This window comes from Diadema antillarum, unplaced genomic scaffold (assembly GCF_040938485.1).
Source record: "Diadema antillarum isolate AM-2024a unplaced genomic scaffold, OU_Dant_1.0 scf00000029, whole genome shotgun sequence".
Taxonomy (NCBI): Eukaryota; Metazoa; Echinodermata; class Echinoidea; order Diadematoida; family Diadematidae; genus Diadema; species Diadema antillarum.
Window position 1 is genome coordinate 5,265,444 of NW_027270918.1, and position 21,305 is coordinate 5,286,748.

The 21,305-nt window shown below is 37.9% G+C and overlaps 1 protein-coding gene across 1 annotated transcript; it reads left to right on the forward strand.

Annotated features, from left to right (window-relative positions):
* On the forward strand, window positions 1–18,899 carry LOC139738473 (tryptophan--tRNA ligase, cytoplasmic-like). Its single transcript, XM_071649103.1, has 10 exons — window positions 1–149; window positions 7,678–7,863; window positions 8,474–8,582; window positions 9,642–9,761; window positions 10,655–10,837; window positions 11,532–11,632; window positions 13,766–13,878; window positions 14,267–14,440; window positions 16,267–16,407; window positions 18,728–18,899. Exons 2-10 carry the CDS (start codon window positions 7,698–7,700, stop codon window positions 18,884–18,886), a joined length of 1,266 nt encoding a protein of 421 aa, XP_071505204.1. The 5' UTR covers window positions 1–149; window positions 7,678–7,697; the 3' UTR covers window positions 18,887–18,899.
* Window positions 18,900–21,305: the final 2,406 nt, after the last annotated feature.

Genomic DNA, 21,305 nt, shown 5'->3' on the forward strand with positions numbered 1-21,305 from the left:
AGTGCCTAGCTGGCTTGTGCCGAAGCTCTGCGCAAGAGAAACGTGCTGATGCCAGATGGTCATTCGCGGTTTCGTGCTGTTCAGCTAAATCTGAGAGTAAAACAGGTCAAAATTAGACGTCTTGTAATTCAGAGCCTAGTCCGGAATTGGTAAGTTATGCGGGTCCAACACTGCACTATGAATCCAATGATGCCATTGTGGTGTGCCATTGAGATGAAGTTTAGCCTGAACTATTGTAGCAGCTGGACTCGTGCTCATTGCAGTCGTGATCGTGGTGTGTTTTTATGAGTGTGACATGAACAATCATCTAGTGTAGTGTGTGTAGGGAGTTCTTGTTCAGGTATAGACAGACCTAATAAGCATACTAACGTTAGAAATTCTTGGTAGACATGCTTACACCTTTTGAGCTTGCTTAGCTGGCCTTGACCACACAGTGCAGTGTTGCCAGATGGTGATTTCGGGAACCAAAAAGGGTGAAATTTGGTGATTTTTGAAGTTGTTTGGTGACAAAATTTTAGCCTGGTAACCAAATCAAAATTTGGTGATTTTTGGTAACTTTTTGGTGATTTTTAGACCAATGAAAAATAATCACACTAATTGAAAATGAAAATACATTTTGCCCAAAGTTTTCCCCTTATTTCCTGTAGAAACATAAGATGTGCCCCTTTTTTGTCACTCGACACACACAAACACTCACATATCCATACACATCGTACACATTTTGCATTTAGTATGTGTGACTACGGCGCGCCGAAAATTGCACCGAGACTCGCTCAGAGTGTTTGATAAAGGGGCCATTCTCAGATTAAGTGTTCAATTCCATGTGAGTTAAACCGAAAAATCAACCACAAAGTAATACATTCAAAGATGTGTTTTCGGAAACTTCAAAACCGGTCAAATACGAAACAAAAAGTGGAACATTCTAAATGATGGCCATTCATTGAGTAAAAATGAATTGAAATAGAGCATCATATATGATTTTTGATCACCAATCAGATATACGTTACCACAAATTTACATGTTGTAATGGACTCCTAACTCTGAATTAAATTTATTGTTTTGATCCAATTTCTGTTCAGGAAAAGACATCTGTCCCCCCTAAAGATATTGGGGTTTTTCAAGAGGTAAAAATGTTGTCATCCCTTGCTAATTGGTAGAAATTATTTCTGTGTGGTAGGTTGAAATATGCTTTTTGCTGAAATGAAACATAACCTTAAAATTCACTTTGTATTTTTAGCAAATTTCGCTTACAAATAAAGTTTCGAATCCCACAAATCATGCAAAGGGAACGATCCGATCTGGAATTTCACAGGAAACAAATATGAATTGCTTTCCTGGGGAAATAACTATTGAAAAACATCGAATCACCCTTGGTAACGTATCTGGTAAAATATAAGTAATAATTTTAGTTGTGTATGAATTAATAAATATCACCTGTTTAATTATTTACCTCATGAATTGATGTAAAAATGAATGATGTAAGCCCAAATTAACCATTTTAAACATTGTACGTAATATTTAAACTATGAAATGTAGTGGAAAAGAGCCCTAAATGTGAAAGCTGAGTTCTTCATTCACAGAATATTCTCATCTTACGTCTGAATGTATTTATCCATCTGACTATAAATATTCATTAAGTTTTGATGGATAATGCAAACAAGGTTTAAAAAATATATTTTTGCAGGCACTTAGAAGGAAGTAGGAACAGTCTCTATGAACTCGATATGCTAAACAGTTGTTTGACCTATGGTAACGTATGTGGCTCATCCCTTTTAATCAAAATGAATAAATAATTGTTCAACTTATCAATGAATCTTGAGTAGTTCTTCATATGTTGAAAAACACTAGAATAAATATGCAACAGAACACTGAAACTTTTCTCGGAAGCGTTTCATAAACTACTTTTTACTCTTTTAAAGTTTGGTAACGTATCTGGCGTACCGTAAATGAATCTGTCGGTGAAGTTACAGAGCAATTTCTACTGAATATTCTTCATTTGAACATAACTTTAATTTTTTATGGAAGCGTCATTCTATGCAGAATTGTTTTATGAACACTTTGTTTTACATAACATTATTTGTCACCGTGGGTGCCCTGAATTATACGTAACGTATATAATTATCTGCTAAATCTGAAAAGCAAAAAACTGATATGCTGAATCTTAGCTTCGTCTTGTAAAATAAACGTTCAAAGTTGTTGCATAGAATATGAAAGTGGCTGGGTTTTATAGAATAGAACTTTGGAGTTTATGAGCACACAACAATTTGTTTGTAAAAACATTTACAATTTCTTTTCAGCATTTTGATTATGTGGTAACGTATCTGTCGGAAAACTTGGCATTAAGTTGTGAGACACTGACGCAGAAAAAAAAATCATGTGGACGTGTTGATCTTTTTCACCTCTCTGTCCTTTTGGTGTAAGAATATAATCCTGAGGTCCAACAAAACGAAGCATGTAATGTGTAGGGATGAATTTTGACCAGATTTGATCCCCAGAAAGCACAAGACCAATGAGCAAAATTCGGTCACGTATCTGGGGTAACGTATCTGTGGTAACGTATATGGTCGATCATATTATTATGAGAGCGATATCTACCAAATATTTCTCACTTGTACTAAACTTTAATGTTGAATCGATGCGTCATTCCGAGGAGTAATATACAATTTGTCTGACATTGCAATATCTGTCGCAGTGGGTGGCGTGAAAAGTATGTCACGTATCTGTCCAAATAAAAGTGTAGAAAACCGATATTTCAAACATTGTACCGTATTCTCAAAAAAGAGCTGTTGCACAAAAAATCTAAGTACTTGCAATGTATGAAGTATATCCTCAGGGTTTCATATACACAGGGTCATTGCATAGTCTTGTTATTTTCGCAATGCTGTAACACTAAAAAAACTGGTAACGTATCTGGCGGTGAACTTGGCGACAGGTTTCAAAAGGCTATAAAAAAAGAAGTCAATAACAATTTTGGAACTTTTTGAGTATTGTGATTAGCACATATGATATGCTCATCGTCCATGAAAATGATATTTGGAAAGTGTGTTTGTGGACGGAGAGGAGCAATAAAACATAATTCTGAAATAGCCGGCGACACTGCATTTTGGGGGTCTTAACGAAGTTTAACAGCAAAATTTTATACAATAAGGCAGACAACCGCATTTGATCGTGTTTATTTTTAACAAATAAAGTCCTCGTGATATATTATAAACATTTAAATAGTATCTAATAGGTTTCAAGGAACTGCAAACTGTCATGGAATGTCGGCGACACCAAAATTCCGTATTTGAACGCTTTTACTGAGAATGGGCCAATATAGGTTTATTGACATAATCTTGTCTTGAAATTGAAGCCTTACCTACGCTTTTCCAAATTTGGTGATTTTTGATGGCTTTTGGTGATTTTTTACAAGCCTTTTGGTGATTTTGCTCTGTTGGGACCTGGCAGCGCTGCACACATGTCATCTTTTAAAGTACACAACTGTGTAACTGGAAACATAAACAAGGGGAACCTCCTGCTGCTCCCAACCTGGCCTAGCCTAGCACTGAGCTGAGGCCACATTAAATTTGACATAAATTTAGACAGAAAGATCTGTCTGTCTGGAGGAGTCTTTTTATTATTATTATTATTATTTTTTTTGGACGTTATCGCTCTCCTCCATATAATTTAGGAGGGGATTCTGTGAAGCCAGATTCTGTGAAGCCAGATGCAGTCTCTGCGGAACATATCCCTGACAACCAGATACAGACCAATCTTTTAGTCAACATTTGACATTAGAACTTAGAAGTCTACTACTAGTACTCCTGTAGTAGTATGGTTGGGTGTTCATAATACCGGACACCTAACGTTTTTCTATCAATAGAAACGTGAAAAATCTCACAATTTGACTGAAATTTTACTCACGTGTGGAGAAAATACTCCGGATTCACAAGCGCGCACTGAAAATGCGATCTGAGGTACGCGCTCTTAGATGGCGGCTTCGAACGCGTGGGGTGTCATTTTTTCCGCACTCAGTTGCCCTGTTCATTTCAACCGACCACCCTGACAATGCGTATAAAGGGCACTTAAATGCGTTTTTTCGACAGGCCGCTGTTTTTTTCTAGCCGTCATTTTTTCTCCAATAATATTTGAATATATTTTGAATCCTTCGATATTACTTTTGAAGGACTGTTTGATGAATTTGACTTGATTTTCATTAGGAAACTTTTCCTCGTAATTGAAATAAATTAGATGAGTCGGTTTGTTGTTTCACATTCATTTCTCGTTTCTGCATCAACTCGTACGGTCGTAGCGGGCGACAAAATGTTTATGTCATGTATATGTGTAACGTGTGTGCACGATCGTACAAGCGGCGGTGACAATTTTGCGGTCAAAATCGTCAAATTTATTACGGAAGGATACTCTACATCTAACAACGAGTCAGCAAATGTAGGCCTAGTTATATGTAGTTACACGATAAATCTTATTCGATTTTGCTAAATTTCGTTAATTTATAGGGAATACTTATTTGTTTTCGTCTCATTTTACTCGGTAGCGTAGCCCAGTGAAGAATCGAACACCGTTGCGCGTAGTCCCATGCGTACATTTTCTTTCTGTACGCGCAATGCCATTATAATGCGCGGCTGGTCGTTATGGACCCGGTCGGTAGGTTGGACACCTACCATACTAGTAGTATGGTAGGTGTTGAACCGGGTCTACAGACTATATCAACCGACTGCGCACTATAATGGCATTGCGCGTACAGAAAGAAAATGTACGCATGGGACTATGCGCAACGGTGTTCGATTCTTCACTGGGCTATGCTACAGAGTAAAATGAGGCGAAAACAAATAAGTATTCCCTCTAAATTAACGAAATTTAGCAAAATCGAATAAGATTTATCGTGTAACTACATATAGCTAGGCCGGCAGTGGCCTACCTTTGCTGACTCGTTGTTAGATGTAGAGTATCCTTCCGTAATAAATTTGACGATTTTGACCGCAAAATTGTCACCGCCGCTTGTACGATCGTGCACACACGTTACACATACACATGGCATAATTATTTTGTCGCCCGCTACGACCGTACGAGTTGAAGCAGAAACGAGAAATGAATGTGAAAAAACGAACCGACTCATCTAATTTATTTCAATTACGATGAAAAGTTTCCTAATGAAAATCAATTCAAATTCATCAAACAGTCCTTCAAAAGTAATATCGAAGGATTCAAAATATATTTAAATATTATTGGGAAAAAAATGACGGCTAGAAAAAAACAGCGGCCTGTCGAAAAAACGCATTTAAGTGCCCTTTATACGTATTGTCAGGGTGGTCGGTTGAAATGAACAGGGCAACTGAGTGCGGAAAAAATGACACCTCACGTGTTCGAAGCCACCATCTAGAGCGCGTACCTCAGATCGCATTTTCAGTGCGCGCTTGTGAATCCGGAGTATTTTTTCCACACGTGAGTAAAATTTCAGGCAAATTGTGAGATTTTTCACGTTTCTATTGAAAGAAAAACGTTAGGTGGCCGGTATTATGAACACCCAACCATACTAGTAGTTCTAGTTATAGTAACACAATCTTACCATGTTCATGCATAAAGATCAGGTTTGATTCTACTGCACATAAGTTTATAACTATATAAGCCAGTTAGAAAAAAAAAAAGAAGCTCAATAGCATGGCTGGCTGTTCTTGAAATTCAATATCAACAATTCATCATCTATTGGTACCTCCGCCAAGGGAGGAGGTTATAAATGTTTTTCTTGCCATTTGTTTGTTTGTCAGTGTGCAAAGTAGCTCAAAAAGTAATGAATGGATTTGGATTAAACTTTACAGGAAAGGTTGTGAATGACACAAGTAAAACAGATGATTAAATTTTTGTAATGATCCAGGAATTTTTGTAGATTTTATGAAGGATTTTCACTATATTTTGGCAGGTTGGTAGGGTCAATGAACTTGGGAATTCAAGATGCGCATTTTTGAGGTTTTCTAATGTGCACTAAGTAAAGTGTGTGCTTAGGTTTCTGCTGGGGCGAGGTGCACCGCGCAGCTGCCCTGGAGGTTGATGATGTAACAATTTAAAGGCTTCTATATTGGGAAATTGGTTTTAACTTTCAGCATGCATATACGTATGAGTGCTAGTGTTCAGTGGAAATCACTGATATCTATGGAAGAAAAAGATCAGTGGTGGCAATGAGCTGCTTGGCAGAGGTCTGTGCTCTCAGAGTGCTTCTCTACTATGTAGTTGAAGTTGTGGCCATCCATGGAAGGCAAGTGTAGGCCTACTGGTTTTACATGTAGGCCTACTGAAACAGAACAACAGTATCTGTCCGGTAGTATACTTTACGTGCATGCGCCCTCCTTTAATTTTGCAAGGGCACCTCCCCTTTATGGAATTCCTGGATCTGCCCCTGCAGTCCAACCCCCTCAGTTATCCAGACATCATTTCTCTGAATTTCTATTATTTATGGTAATTATCGATGATCATCCAGATATTGGCTCGCTTACTGACATTTTTTTTCCATGTCTTTATGCATTTTCAGTGCCAAATATGCAAATCTCACTCAACATTCAGAAACAGTAAAGCAGTCCAGAGAGGTTCCATTAATTCAAAGATGTTTTTACTCTTTGTAGTTTTTCAAATTCATGAAATTCTTCCGTTGAGATGTTTTCATTGCAACTGATTGACAAATTGCCCTACATCGACAAATTATATACGTCGTTGTAGGGCAATTTGTCAATCAGTTGCTATTTCTGGTTTGTTGTGATATAGTGCAGAGGGTTTCTCAAAAAAAAAAAAAGTATAGTATGAACAATACTGAATCAGTACCTAGTCCATTAAACTTACAATACTTTGCTCTGCCAAAATCCATATACATTTGTAGACTTCCGTAGGGCAGCTACATCATGTACTAGATCACCAGTGCTACCAGAGTTGGCTCAACCCCAATTTTCACCAGTCTTGCATCATAAAATTGCACTCTGTGTTATATCCCATATGATTTGATTGTGCTACTTATGGGCTATGGTAGAAACTGAATGTAGGCATTCAGTACCTCAACTTTCAAGAACTAGATTTTGTGTCTTCAAAATAACTAGGCATGTGTTAGCATCAAGTATCTTTCTGTTTATGAATATGTAGATATATCAAATTAACTTATATGCTTGGGCCTTTGATATTGTGATTATGAAGACTTTTGTGTTTTTATGAATTTGTGAAAGAAAGGTTTTTTTTAATATAAATGTCTTAATGGTCCTTGGAATACATGACATTTTCAATTGTCCTCTGGTTCAATGTTTGGTGTGTAGTACTTCTTGTGTCACATCAAGATCATATTTATTCAAGGACTTTAACATTTCTGTCAATCATAATATCACTGCCAGCTTGCTTGATTCAACCATCTTTATGGTACGGGTAGTCCCTTCAAAGCTAGAACTTTTCTCATTGCTCTTCTTCAGTGTTTAAAGCAGAAATACATTGTGTTTATGTTTTAAAAAAAAGGTGGAGCCGGTTGTTGTTGTTATTGTTGTTGTTGTTGTTTGTGTGTGTGTGTGTGTGTGTGGGTGCACGTGTGTACACTTCAATACTCATCTGAATGTTTTTATGTGACCCTGGCTGTCTAAAACATTGGACCCATATAAAAATGTCCTTGAATTTTACTAATTATTAGCTATAAATGACTTGTGTTCATTGTAGATCCTGTGGTTAAGCTAAGGATGGCTGCTGAAGAACAAAGTGTGGATGCCAAAATGGAGGAAATGACGGTGTCGGAAGGAAGCGCTCCCACAAACCCAGAGGGGGAGGAAGATGATGGCCAAATAGTGGATCCGTGGACTGTTAGCACTACATCAGACAAGGGGGTGGATTATGACAAGCTTATAAGTAAGTTTTCTGTGTTTTTTTTTTTATTTTTTTTTTTGTTTCTTGTATTAAATAGAACACATTCATCAATTGTAAGTACCAGGAAACTTCATAGTGGCAGTAGGGCATACTGTAAAAGTGGAAATTTCCGCGCATTTCGCGCAACCAGAAACCAGCGCAAAAATAAAAGCACGCAAATATTTTTGCTTGCCTTGTGTTCCTGTGCATGATGTCTTGATTCCGCGGAATTAAAAACACGTGAAACTCTTCTGACCTGGCAAAGCGCGAAAAATTAGTCGTACGAAAACATCCACTTTTACAGTACACGTAGTGCATCAAATACACTGTATGTAATATGGTAATCAGCAAAAGCATGACAATAATACTGATGTGGGCCATGTAATGTAACTTAGTGCCATACATTGACAGTGCTAAAAAATCACCCAGTGTGTTATATTTGTCACCCTGTGTCAAATTATTGTTTATGTTTTAAATCAATTGATTCATGAAGAAAATCAGAGAAAGCAAAGGTACCTGTCATCTGTCCTTGAAGAGTACTATCTGCTCAAGTGATGAAAAATGTTTTTTCTTTTTTTCTTTTCCCTTTTGACATTGATTTGTGTTGTTGCAGAGCGCTTTGGCAGTACAAAGATTGATCAGGCCCTCTTGGACCGGTTTGAGAAGATCACTGGTCACAAACCGCATCGCTTCCTCAGGAGGGGTATCTTCTTTTCCCAGAGGTGAGATGTGCTTATTACAGAGGAAACAATTCTGAACCTTTGCATAAATCAGCATGTGGCTTGGTATTTAGCTCTGAGGGTAGTTTCCCATCGTATGTTTGTCAGATTCAAACAATACAGGAGTAGTATTGGTATGTAAGCTATATTTCTGTTCACACCTAATGTAGTTTTGTGCTAGAGTAGATTAACGGAGTGTTTATAATCATTGCATACAGTCATAACAATGCATGGAATTATGTGTGTGTGTGTGTGTGTGTGTGAATCTCCTTCAAATAATTGAGATTTAACATACAAATTGCTGTAAAACTGTACTACTGAGACTGTACAAAATATACAGCCCGCCTTTAATCATATCAAGTCATGATGACAAGCAAACATTTCTTCTTATATCACAATTGAGTTACGACAACCATTGATATGTGGCTGAAATAAAAAGTATTGAACTTCTATCTCAACTTACTAACTGTTTGAGAACCCCAGTCAATTGTTGCCATACAGTCCCATACTGTATTTTTGTAGCCTCCACTGCGTCGTTGGTTCTGACTGCCTTCTATCACCGATAGTTGCACAGTGAAGAAGTGTCAGAGGTTTCACCTGTTTGAAACCAATTCTCCCTTTTCTCTATACAAATTATATATTAAAAAAAGAAAATTTCTAGAAGTGAAACCACTTGAAACAGTGCCACAGTGGTGCTAAGTGCACTGGGTTCGGCAGAGTCCCCTTTGTGATCCGTCATTTGACACGGTCTGTCCACTTTTGACCTCTGTCATAACATATTTTAACTATATACATATCAGGTCTCCTCTACTGACCTCTCATTATTCTGAATGAGTGTAGGCATTATAAGTCAAATACAGAGGAAAATCACACTTCTGCCGCTACATGTCTCTTATATTTATTTGGCATTGTCACTGTGTAATAATGCGAAGGAATATGTTTGTGTCCAGTCCGTCTTGTGATACCCTATTGGTTGGTTCACTGCGTGATGATAATGTAGCATGTTGTATGCGATAATCACAGAGAGGTCAAAAGTGCTTTTATTTTTTATTTCCATGTCAGGGATGTCCATCAGATCCTGACACGATATGAAGCCAAGAAGCCATTCTTCCTGTACACTGGAAGAGGCCCCTCGTCAACTTCAATGCATGTTGGTCACCTGATCCCATTCATTTTCACCAAGTAAGTTGGTTTTTCAGGATAGAGTTGATGATACGATTTGCAAGGTGAAATGACATATGTTCCTGCAACAGTTGCCCCAGTTTCTCCGAGGATTTAGGGTTAAGGTTAGGGTTATGGTAGGGTTTTAGCTATAGTTTAATGTGAGGATTATGATTAGGATTAGGGTTATGTTTGTGGATAGAATTTATGTTTGGCTTAGCGTGCAGATATATCATGGGAGCACTTGTTGCAGGAGCAAATGTCATGGAACTGATTTGCAAATTGTCCTGTTTGTAACATGATCCATGTATGAAGGAGTTCCCTCATTGTGTGAGGACACATGTCAAAATATCTTGCGAGCTATGCAGATGCACAACAATGAAACACATATTGGGGTATGTGTGTGTGTATCTGTATCATCAAGACTTGGTATCTCATGTAGTTTATGTGTATTTGGAGAGGCTTCATTAATCTCTGGCTGTATTAATATTTACACACGGGTAAGTCATCCTGCAAATTCATCAGCTTTGGGCTTGCTCTTTTGAATCTGATATGTAGCTTTAAAAAATACATTTTGTATTTCATCCCTGGATGATGTCAACAAACCGACCGTTTATGTCATGACATAGTCTGCCTCAGCATCCATTTTGATCCCATTGTATGTCTTAGATGCAGTTAAGTAAAGTGTATGCTTGGTTTGCTTATTTTTTGTGTCTGTCATTTTACCTCTGATGAAGATTCTGTTAACATCAAAAGCTCAGTCCCCATTTTATGCAGTTTAGTAAAGTTACATAAAAATATAAATGTCAAATTTTAGATGGTCAAAGGTAAAGTGAACTACTGTGTTTTGTTTATTTACTTGGTTATGTGTCCTTTTGTTTGTGCAGTTCATATTTACAAATTTCATTTTACAGATGGCTACAGGATGTGTTCAATGTGCCCCTTGTGATTCAGTTGACGGACGATGAGAAGTTCTTGTGGAAGGACCTGAAGGCTGAGGAGGCTCTGAAGCTGGCCTACGAGAATGCCAAGGACATCATCTCCTGTGGCTTTGACGTCAACAAGACGTTCATCTTCTCAGACATGCAGTACATTGGGTGAGTAGTGGTTGTATCCCTCATTGTGAAATCTCAAACGCAATAGAAGGAAAGAGAAGTTCACAGACTGCAGACGTTCTACACCCTTCTTTTGTTCTTCTAAGCTTGACATATGGTACATGTCATCAAAGTGATGTTCATCTCGTACTTGTTATACTGATAGTTTGCATTGCAAGATGATACTTATAATGAAAGGGTAATAACATGAGGTATTGACAATAAGTGCAAATGGAATGTACTTCTGTTTACTGAACATTGGTGTGGTTAATTGGTCTTGAGACCAAGTTAATTCTGTATGAAATCTTGAAAGCACCGTCTAATTCCAACATTGATGTCGGCTCCATTTCACAAAAAGTTTCTGTGATAGTAACTCTTACTGGAAGGGAAAGTGAATTGGTAATGACAAGTTCTGCTTCTTGATTAACTGTCACTGTGAGACGTTGCCATTCTAGTAAGAATTGCTATCATTACGTAAGAGTCTGGTTTACAATTTGAAACATGTGCAGAAAATAAGATGCATGAAAAATACTTGGAAAGTATGCATCCCATTCAAATTAAGTTTTATAGTATCTGTAAAGAATGGCTTAACAGTTGCAAACACACACATATATGGTAGCTTTGTGAATGAATTTGAATTGTGTGAAAGTTCAGAATATGAAAATGAGCCATAGTGATAATATTTAATTCTTCACAGATCTTGCCCAGAGTTCTACAGAAACATGCTGAAAGTGCAAAAATGTGTCACATACAACCAGGTGAAGGGTATATTTGGATTTGGAGACAGTGACTGTATAGGTAAGTGACCATCTCTAGAATTGACATTATATGATGTTGACTGCCTGTTTTGTAGAATATCACAGAATATGAAAATTAAGGGATGATGGAAAGTGTACCATCTTACAGCATTTTAAGCCAGGAATGAAGAAATTGCTGTCCAAGATGGCAAAGAATTTTTCCATGTTATATGGGTTATTGTGATAAGTAGAGTGAAATATATAGTAATCTGATAGGATAATGTAAGCATGTATAATGGTGACATGATATCATGGGCAGCACAACTGATTTTATTCCTATTTGTTTGTTTGTTTGTTTGCTTGCTTGTTTGCTTTTGTGTGCAAAATTATGGGTATTACACACCAGCTGGAGCTTATTTTAATGAAAACCAATGATATTTGACAAACATATTAACCACCACACGGACTTCAAACTTATATCAGTAGCTCAGGGCATACCTCAATCCAAGGCTGCTATGGACATGGCATGGGATACCCTAGAGCTCTAGATCAGTCTTTGGCTATAGAAATTTTGATGCCCTTTTAATTTGTCCCCGCCGAACGAGTTCGAGCAGGGGACTATGAAACGGGCTCCGTACGTGTGTGTGTCCGTGTGTCCGTCCGTCCGTCCGTCCGTCCGTCCGTCCGTGTGTCCGTGTGTGCGTCCGTGTGTGATCAAAATCTTCAATTTGCTACTTCTCTGTCATTTATGAGCCAATTTTGATTCTGTTTGCTTTATATGATAGCACTACATGGGAGCTTTGAAACTTCTACACAGAATTTCAGTCGTGACCTTTGACCTTGACCTTTGACCTATATTGTACATTTTGCTACAAAATGCTACTCCTTCGCCATTTCTAACCCGATTTCGATTCCGTTTGCTTTATATGATGGCACTAGGTGAGGGCTTCAAAACTTCTACACAGAATTTTGACCTTTGACTTCTTTGACCTTTGACCTTGATTTTTGACCTATATTGTACATTTTGCTACAAAATGCTACTCCTTCGCCATTTCTAACCCGATTTCGATTCCGTTTGCTTTATGTGATGGCACTAGGTGAGGGCTTCAAAACTTCTACACAGAATTTTGACCTTTGCCTTCTTTGACCTTTGACCTTGATTTTTGACCTATATTGTACATTTTGCTACAAAATGCTACTCCTTCGCCATTTCTAACCCGATTTCGATTCCGTTTGCTTTATGTGATGGCACTAGGTGAGGGCTTCGAAACTTCTACACAGAATTTTGACCTTTGCCTTCTTTGACCTTTGACCTTGATTTTGACCTGTATTGTACATTGGCTACAAAATGCTACTCCTTCACCATTTCTAACCCGATTTCGATTCCGTTTGCTTTATGTGATGGCACTAGGTGAGGGCTTCAAAACTTTACACAGAATTTTGACTTTTGACTTTTTTGACCTTTGACCTTGATTTTTGACCTGTATTGTACATTGGCTATAAAATGCTACTCCTTCACCATTTCTAACCCGATTTCGATTCCGTTTGCTTTATGTGATGGCACTAGGTGAGGGCTTCAAAACTTTTACACAGAATTTTGACCTTTGACTTCTTTGACCTTTGACCTTGATTTTTTAACCTATATTGCACATTTTGCTACAAAATGCTACTTCCGGCGGGGACATATATTACGCACCGCGTAATTTCTACTTTTCCTTGTTGCCTTTAGAAAAGGGGCTCTACCCTGGAAGAATTTAGATTTAGGGGGTCTAGGGCAATTACCCCCTGGGCAATTACCCTGGATCCTTACCCTGACCCTCGCCCTAATCCTAATCCTAATCCTAATCCTGAACCTAATCCTAATCCTAACCCTTACCCAAACCCTAACCGTAACCCAAATCTATACTCTAACCTTATCACCAACCAGTATTTAGCTGGGGGGTAATTGCCCTGATATGGATTTAAGCCCTACAGATGTTGATTGTTGTGGGTATCACATGTATGGAATAATTTGTGTGTATCCTAAAGAGTTACAGAGATGCTGTTAAAAATTGGGCAAGGCATACCAATGAATGACAATGTATACTAGCTGTGAAGTGCATTTGAATACACCAGATGTTGATTTGAGGCTAGATATATAAAACCTCAAACGTAGCATACTGATGAGTGTTTGGACCGTTTATTTCCTGTGCAGGAAAGATCAGCTTCCCGGCTACTCAGGCATCCCCGTCCTTCAGCAACTCCTTCCCAGCAATATTTGGCACCAAGAAGGACATTCCTTGCCTCATCCCATGCGCAATAGACCAGGTACATTATCGCTCATTCACAACTTAAACTATCAAGTCCAGGGGTAAATTCACTTCTGAAACTGTCATCTAAAAAAATCAAATCATTATTGAATCAAATCGTTATTGATAATAAAAATCAAATCTTTAATTAAGAATCATTTTTTTAATACTTTACAAATCAAATGTACACTAGGTATTCAATGTTAATTTACAAATCATTGCGTACAAATCATAATCTTTATTTCAGAAGAAAGTTCATTGTTATGAAAACAAGACCGTATTTATGAAACAAATCTGCATTTGCAAATTAGTTCTTTATTTATGAATCAAATCTTCATCTCCAAATCAAATTTTCATTTATGAAACATAATCTTCATGTACAAATCAAATTTCATTTATGTATTCAGGATCCCTACTTCAGGATGACGAGGGATGTAGCACCACGGCTAGGCTACCCGAAGCCCGCCCTCATCCATTCCACATTCTTCCCAGCACTGCAAGGAGCTCAGACTAAGATGAGTGCCAGCGATCCAAACTCATCCATCTTCCTCACCGACACACCCAAGCAAATCAAGACAAAGGTAAGGGGAGCATTTCTTGAGAGAAAGGCGTAAAACCTACGAAATGTGACTACATCTGACTCTGCCCTTTAAATGCTATCGATCTATGACAGATGATACGAGAGCTGTTGTTTGGCTGTCAAACAAGCCGGTGCCAAAATGAACTGCATTCAAATTATTTACTTTTCAAGCTTACTTCACCCACTCTCTTATGCAGGCAAATATGGTGTATTTGTAACTACGTTAACCTTCTATTGTTTTAGTGTTATTTCAGTTACATGAGTAACACAGCAGTTATTATCTTTTTGCCCATAGGATGTTATTTTACATGTTTGGTAACTTAATGACCCATAAAAGACAGACATTGTAACATTCTACTCATTTTATTATTATCTTTTGGCTATTTCCTTGCCGTTAGTTTAATTTTTCTTTTGATGAAACTCTCACAAGGTTTATGAATTTGTGATATCACTGTGAGAGCTTAGATGTCTGTTGTAGTTGTTCATATTAGCTTGCATTTTCATATCAAAAGCCGGAAACTGAATACAGATAATTTTATCCTGCTGTGAACTCAGGCCCTGATTCATGAACAGATTCATAATTATTGAGTGATACAATTGTTGCAATTACCAAGACAGCAATAAAAATAATGGTCATTGAGTAGCTGCTACTATTTATTATGCCTCCGCCAACGAAGTGGCCGGAGGCATTATGTTTTCGGGTCGTCCGTCCGTCCGTCCGTACGTACATACGTCCGTCCCATTTTGTTTTTGTCGATATCTCAAGAACCGTGAGGTGGTTTTGCATCAAACTTGGTATGAGGGTATATCCTGGGGGGATAATACTTTTTTTGGATTTTAGGGTCACGTGGTCAAAGGTCAAAGGTCACAGGTTATTTTGTGAAAAAAAGGTTGAAATTTCATGTTTTTCTCCATATCTCGCAAATGGTTCAAGGTATCTTCATGGAACTTAGCATATATGCATGTACCGATGGGCAGTGATTATCTAGGGAAGTTGGGGGTCATGGGTCAAAGGTCAGGGGGTCAAAGGTCAAGGTCAACTCCTCAAAATATCACTACTTTCCTTATATTTATGCAATGCCTGAAGGATTTTTTTTTTGTAACATGATGTATGCATGTATAACCCAATATATATTCTGTGGGAAGTTTCTTGTCAAAGGTCAAAAGGTCAAAGGTCAAGTGAAAGTGCTAAATTGCACTTCTTCCTCCATATCTCAAAAGTAACTCAAGGTATTATGAAACTTACATATTTATGTATGTTCTACCTAACAGTGATTCTCTTTGGAACTGTGGGGTCAAAGGTCAAAGGCCAGGTTTAGATAATACTATTTTACCATTTGATACTGAAATTATACTTTTTCTCAATACCTTGAAAATTACTCAATGCATAAACTTATAAAAGGGTCAAAAATCAAGTAAAAATCATCAGTTCCCCCAAATACCCGCACTCTGACGTTTTAATCATTCATCCAATTGAACCTAGTTCTAGGAAAGTGAACATTCAGCACATTTGTGGCAAACCTGTCATTTTAATATTTTGCCAATTGTGTGAAACTGTCATCACACATTGTCAAGGCATTGTACTATAGACCTGTTAGGAGAACCATGCATTATGGCGGAGGCATACACCAGTCGCCGTAGCGACATTTCTGGTTTTATATAATTTGATTGTTGCTATAATAGTTGCACATGTTGTGAGGTGATGTGCCTTTAACCCTTTCAGTGCCGTGAACTTTTGACAATGTGTGCAATGCTTTAGGGTTTGTGTGCCAATCAGCACTCAGAGCACACAGATGGTTAAACGTTGAGTGTCTGTGTCCCGCCTAGATCAACAAGTATGCCTTCTCAGGGGGCGGAGCATCGGTGGAAGAGCACCGGGAGAAGGGTGGAAACTGTGATGTGGATATTTCCTACCAGTATCTCTCGTTCTTCCTGGAAGATGACGTCAGATTGGCAGAAATCAAAGAGGTATGATAATCCAGCTACGCTTGTAATGATGTTGTTGTAAAAGCAGAATGGTGTTTGTGGGTGCATGGTATATCAATGAATTAAGTGGAAATGAAAAGAATACCAGGGAAAAGTGTGTGGATGTGTGTATGTTTGTGTGTTTGTGTGTCTGTGAGTGAGTGAGTGTCAGTGCCAGTGACTTACTTTGCAGTATCTGAAGCTACAGTCTTGAAAAACCCTTGGAATCTTCAGTTTTGCCCACATGACTTGCTCAGTTTTAATGGAGTATGATATGTACTGGAAAAAAAAAAAAAAAAAAGTGTTGCATTTCATATGTCATTGAAGATTCCATACCATTTCATTGTCTCTGCCCCAAAGGGTGCCAGAGGCATTAAATGTCCATTTCATATAAACTGAAAATTAAGGCGGCGACATCATCCGCTCTTTTTTTTTTGTATTTTGTATTTGTTTTGTTATAGCAAAATTTCGATATAACCAAAAAAAAAAAAAAAATGCCAGTCCCGAGGACTTTGTTACAAGGGGAGTCCACTGTATGTTTTGTTTTTTTTTTTTTTTTACCCAGCTCAGGTATGCTTCAGGACATTTAATTGGGCTCATCAGACTTTAGATGAATCTGTCATGGTCAAATTTTATCTAACTTTGAGTACAAACTGGGTAGGAAGGCAGCTTATGCTGTAACTTCGGCTAGGAGAGTTGAATTGTAATATAATTCACAAGGAAGAGTAAAACTAGATGTTAGAGTGGTATATATATATCACTTTTTGGGCCTTTACCAGGGCATTCATATGCTATAGTGTATATAGAATTGACAAATGTAAAACATGATATTTTCGTGTCATGAAATTTTTGCAAATTGGAGTCGACGGCCTTTTTCGCGGCATGAAATTTTCGCAAGTTGCTTCTAATCGTCAGTGCGTATAGTGTAGACAAGAACTTTTTTGGCTTTCTCAAAGTTTGCGAAATTGAAATGCACATGAACATTCCTTGTTTTACAGTAACTGTTTTCTGTGATTTAAGACATGCTTCCAATGTGATTCAATGTACTCAGCACAAAAATGTAGATAAATACTTCAATCCTTGTTGTTAAGCTTATGACAAGGCCATTCAGTTTGACCAATGATGTATGATATATAACCATGACATGGGAAACGCTTAGTGGAAGTAGGCCCTCATTGGCAGCTGTAGTACAGTGTGCTTGGATGTTGTACCCTGTGTTCAACTTATTAACATAATTATGGTATCCAACAAAAATGTGTACTCAGTACAATGGTCTGTTGTAGAAGTATGCCCTCTAGAGGATCTCTGGCAAGTAGTAAAAAGGGTTTTCCCAATGCATATTGGCCAGTCCGGTGTATAGTTATATCACCTGGGTTTTTCCTTTCGGTATCCATTATGAATCAGGGAAATATGGTCTATCACTTCCTTCTCCGATTACCGTTGCCTTTGATATGAGTTGATACGTTGATATAAGTATGCAACCAATGTGATGGGATTCCACAGTATGGGTCATACCAAAACTTGCATTGCATTCAAAATAGCTTTAGTGCGTTGTTTCCAAGGAGATGATTAATTTCTGTAAGGTCCTTTATATTCTTTTTATAAATTCTATTTCTAAAAATATGATGTTGTTTTGTCTACTGTCCTGAAAAAAAAAGAAGAAAAATCTTCATAATTTCTTTGGTCAAAATTAGTTCACAGAAATATTTCAAAGATTTTTTGTTCTTCTTTGGAGGAAGATACAGGATATCCTTTCCAAGTGACTGTGTTGACATAGCATTATTTTTATAATAGCTTTCCAAACTTTGCATCTTTTGAATTAAATGTTAAAAAGAGAAAAAGATGAATGGTATCCTTGATATCAAATTATTCTGGAGTTATAATAACCTAGCAGCGATGACTATGTATGTGGAGAGGGTTTGTAGTTGCTAATAATAGACCCAAAACATGATTTTTTTTTTTTGCTTTCCTTTTTCTTTTCTTCATTTTTGAGGGAGGAGTGAGGTAAAAACTGTTCAAAGAGATAAAAAGTTATGACTTATTTGCGTCAGTGTAATTTGCACATGTGCTTGCAACCAATTATCACTATTTTGGGAAAATATGTGGAACTGTAAGAATCCCAGGCTTTTTATCGTAATACATGTACCTATTTTAATGAACTCTATGTCCAATATTAATGAAACTGCTGCCATTCGAGTGATTGCCAATTTGACTTTATTCTATGAATTAAAGTCAATGTGAGCACAGAGTGATGATTTGGTTTGTACAAGGTCACATGAGTGTGGTTCTTCACGATTTCATTTTGTGTCTGTACCCCTGGCAGGAATACAGCAGTGGCCGAATGCTGACAGGGGAGCTGAAAAAGGAACTGATCACAATCCTCCAGTCCTTGGTCGGAGAGATCCAGGAGAGGAGAAAGCAGGTCACCGACGATGTCGTCGCAGAGTTCATGTCGCCAAGGAAACTGAACTGCCAATCATGATTGAAAATTTGCCATTAGTGGAACCTAGGTCAACAGTTTGAATGCAGACATATAATATGTAAGCATAGAATGTATGTGTTGCATTCACATACACCCACTGCACACACATAATGATGTAATATGTATATATGTATATGCATGCTTATAACGTGTGTGCGTGAGTGGGTGTTTGTGCACATAAATATAAACATATATATATATATATGTATATATATATATATATATATATATATATATATATATACATACATACATACACACATACACATACATATATATTGTGTAATACACTTATATAATGTACTGCTTATGTGTACAATGTATGTATACATATCAATGTTATGTCTACGCTGATTGCAGATTTGTAACAACTTAAAAGATGTCCTTCATGTATTGGCTTACGTTTCAGAAAAGGATTTCAGGTCCTTTTTTTTTTGTGCCAAGATGTGGATCAGTGTCTATACGGGCTTTGAGTTTTTATTTATTTATTTTTTTATTTTTTTTAATATTTTTTTTCCCCAGTTACCTGAAAGCAATCCCAAGGTTGAGAGATGGTGGCTAGGATTAGTTTGACCTTCCTGAGGCAGAGAGTACAGTCGTATATGCTGGCCGAAGCAGCACTTACATATGAATACAAATCTGAAGTTGTGACCATTATTTGCTGGCCACGAGATGTGAAATTTTCGAGACTGACAGGCATATAATTCTTTTACTATTTGAAACTCGTCTAGCAACTATTTCTTGCTGGTGTCTTTTGATACGAATGTCTCTAGCTGTCTCATAGCATTGGTTTCTGACAACTAGTAATAAATGTAATATTTGCCAATTTTATAAGTTACCCCTCGGGAACTTCGTACAAGCCTTCATTGCACAATGAAGCAAACCTTGATCTGTGTTGTCAACCCACGTTAACCCACCCCCCATCCCCCCCCCCCAAAAAAAAAAGAAAAAAAAAGAAAGAAGATAAGCAGAGCTCCAATACGTGTGGCACAGTACTCACGTGTTAGTGTTGCTGAAGTCATGCAATGAGCTAACATAGTTAACAATGTTAACCTGTGGGGTATCTTGTGTCTTTGCGAAATTTGTGACAACGACATAAGTGGATCCCCTGGCATTGGTCATTACTTCTGCACACTTGCAGAATGTTGTCCAGGCATGACATATGGATTACAGTGTCCCACTCTCCTTGCACAGGGTGGTAATGGAGAAAATGCCAAATGTACCCACAAGAATGGTGATATGATGTGGGGCGTACAAGTAATCTAAACCAATTTGAGAAACGGGTTTGATGAGCAGAATACATATCATTTGTCTTTAATGGCAAAGATACTTTTTGTGGAAAGATGTGGCATAAAAGTTGTGTATTGCATTTATTGCATACAAAAATACATTGCATATTGCAAACATAATGTATGATCCATTTCATATGCATTTTTGTTATCAATTTATCAATGAGACATTCTTCAGACATTTAGGAGCGGTGACTTTTGGATGTTGGTACCCCCCCCCCCCCCCCTCCCAAACACACACATCAGGGCCGGCGCAGCCATGGGGGCCGTGGGGGCTCGGGCCCCCACACTTTTTGTGCACCATACAAAGGAATACATAAGGTGTTATCACTTTGTTAGCTCATGAAACCCGGAAGTGGGCCCCCACACTTTTGAAAACGCTGCGCCGTTCCTGCACATGCACTTTAAACATCAGGGTATTTTGCAGATTGGAACCTTTCGCACATCTCACCACACATGTGATGCACAGCGAATGGATGATGCAAAAGAATTGTATGCAAAACTTGAGACGTGTGGAAAAGCAGCTTGACGTGAAGATGAGCATAAAAAGTGACCAGATTATTAATGAATCCTCCTCCTCCTCATCATCTGTATGTCTTAATTTCTCATTGTGTGTGCTTGGATGTTTCACTTCTCCGAGGCAGTCCAAGCTGTGGTATCCACCAGGGCAACACCACTTGTATAAATAACCTGCGGTCACATTGTGACTTGTGCTATCACGTTTGACTTGGGGGATTCGTACGTCAGAGCATCAGAAACGACAGGCCGTGGCATTTCCCTTGGAGATGTGCCACTTTCACAACCACTAATTTGCGGTACTTAACACCAGTGTGGGCTTCCCCTGTGGACATCTAATGAAGAAGGAAAAGTGAGATACACACTTGATGTAGTTTCAGCCACTTAATGGCTTTGAATGCAATGAGACTATATCCATCTTGTCACGATATCAATCATGAGTGATGAATGGCATCAAATTTTCTGAAGAGTGGGTTGGTGTTCTTTTTTCCTTGTTTTAGATGAACACAAAAATGAACACTAACCACAATGTGATATATTTCATATCGCGTCGACGGACAGACCGTTTATTCATGTATGACCTTGGATGTTAAACATAGACAAGCTTTTAGCTT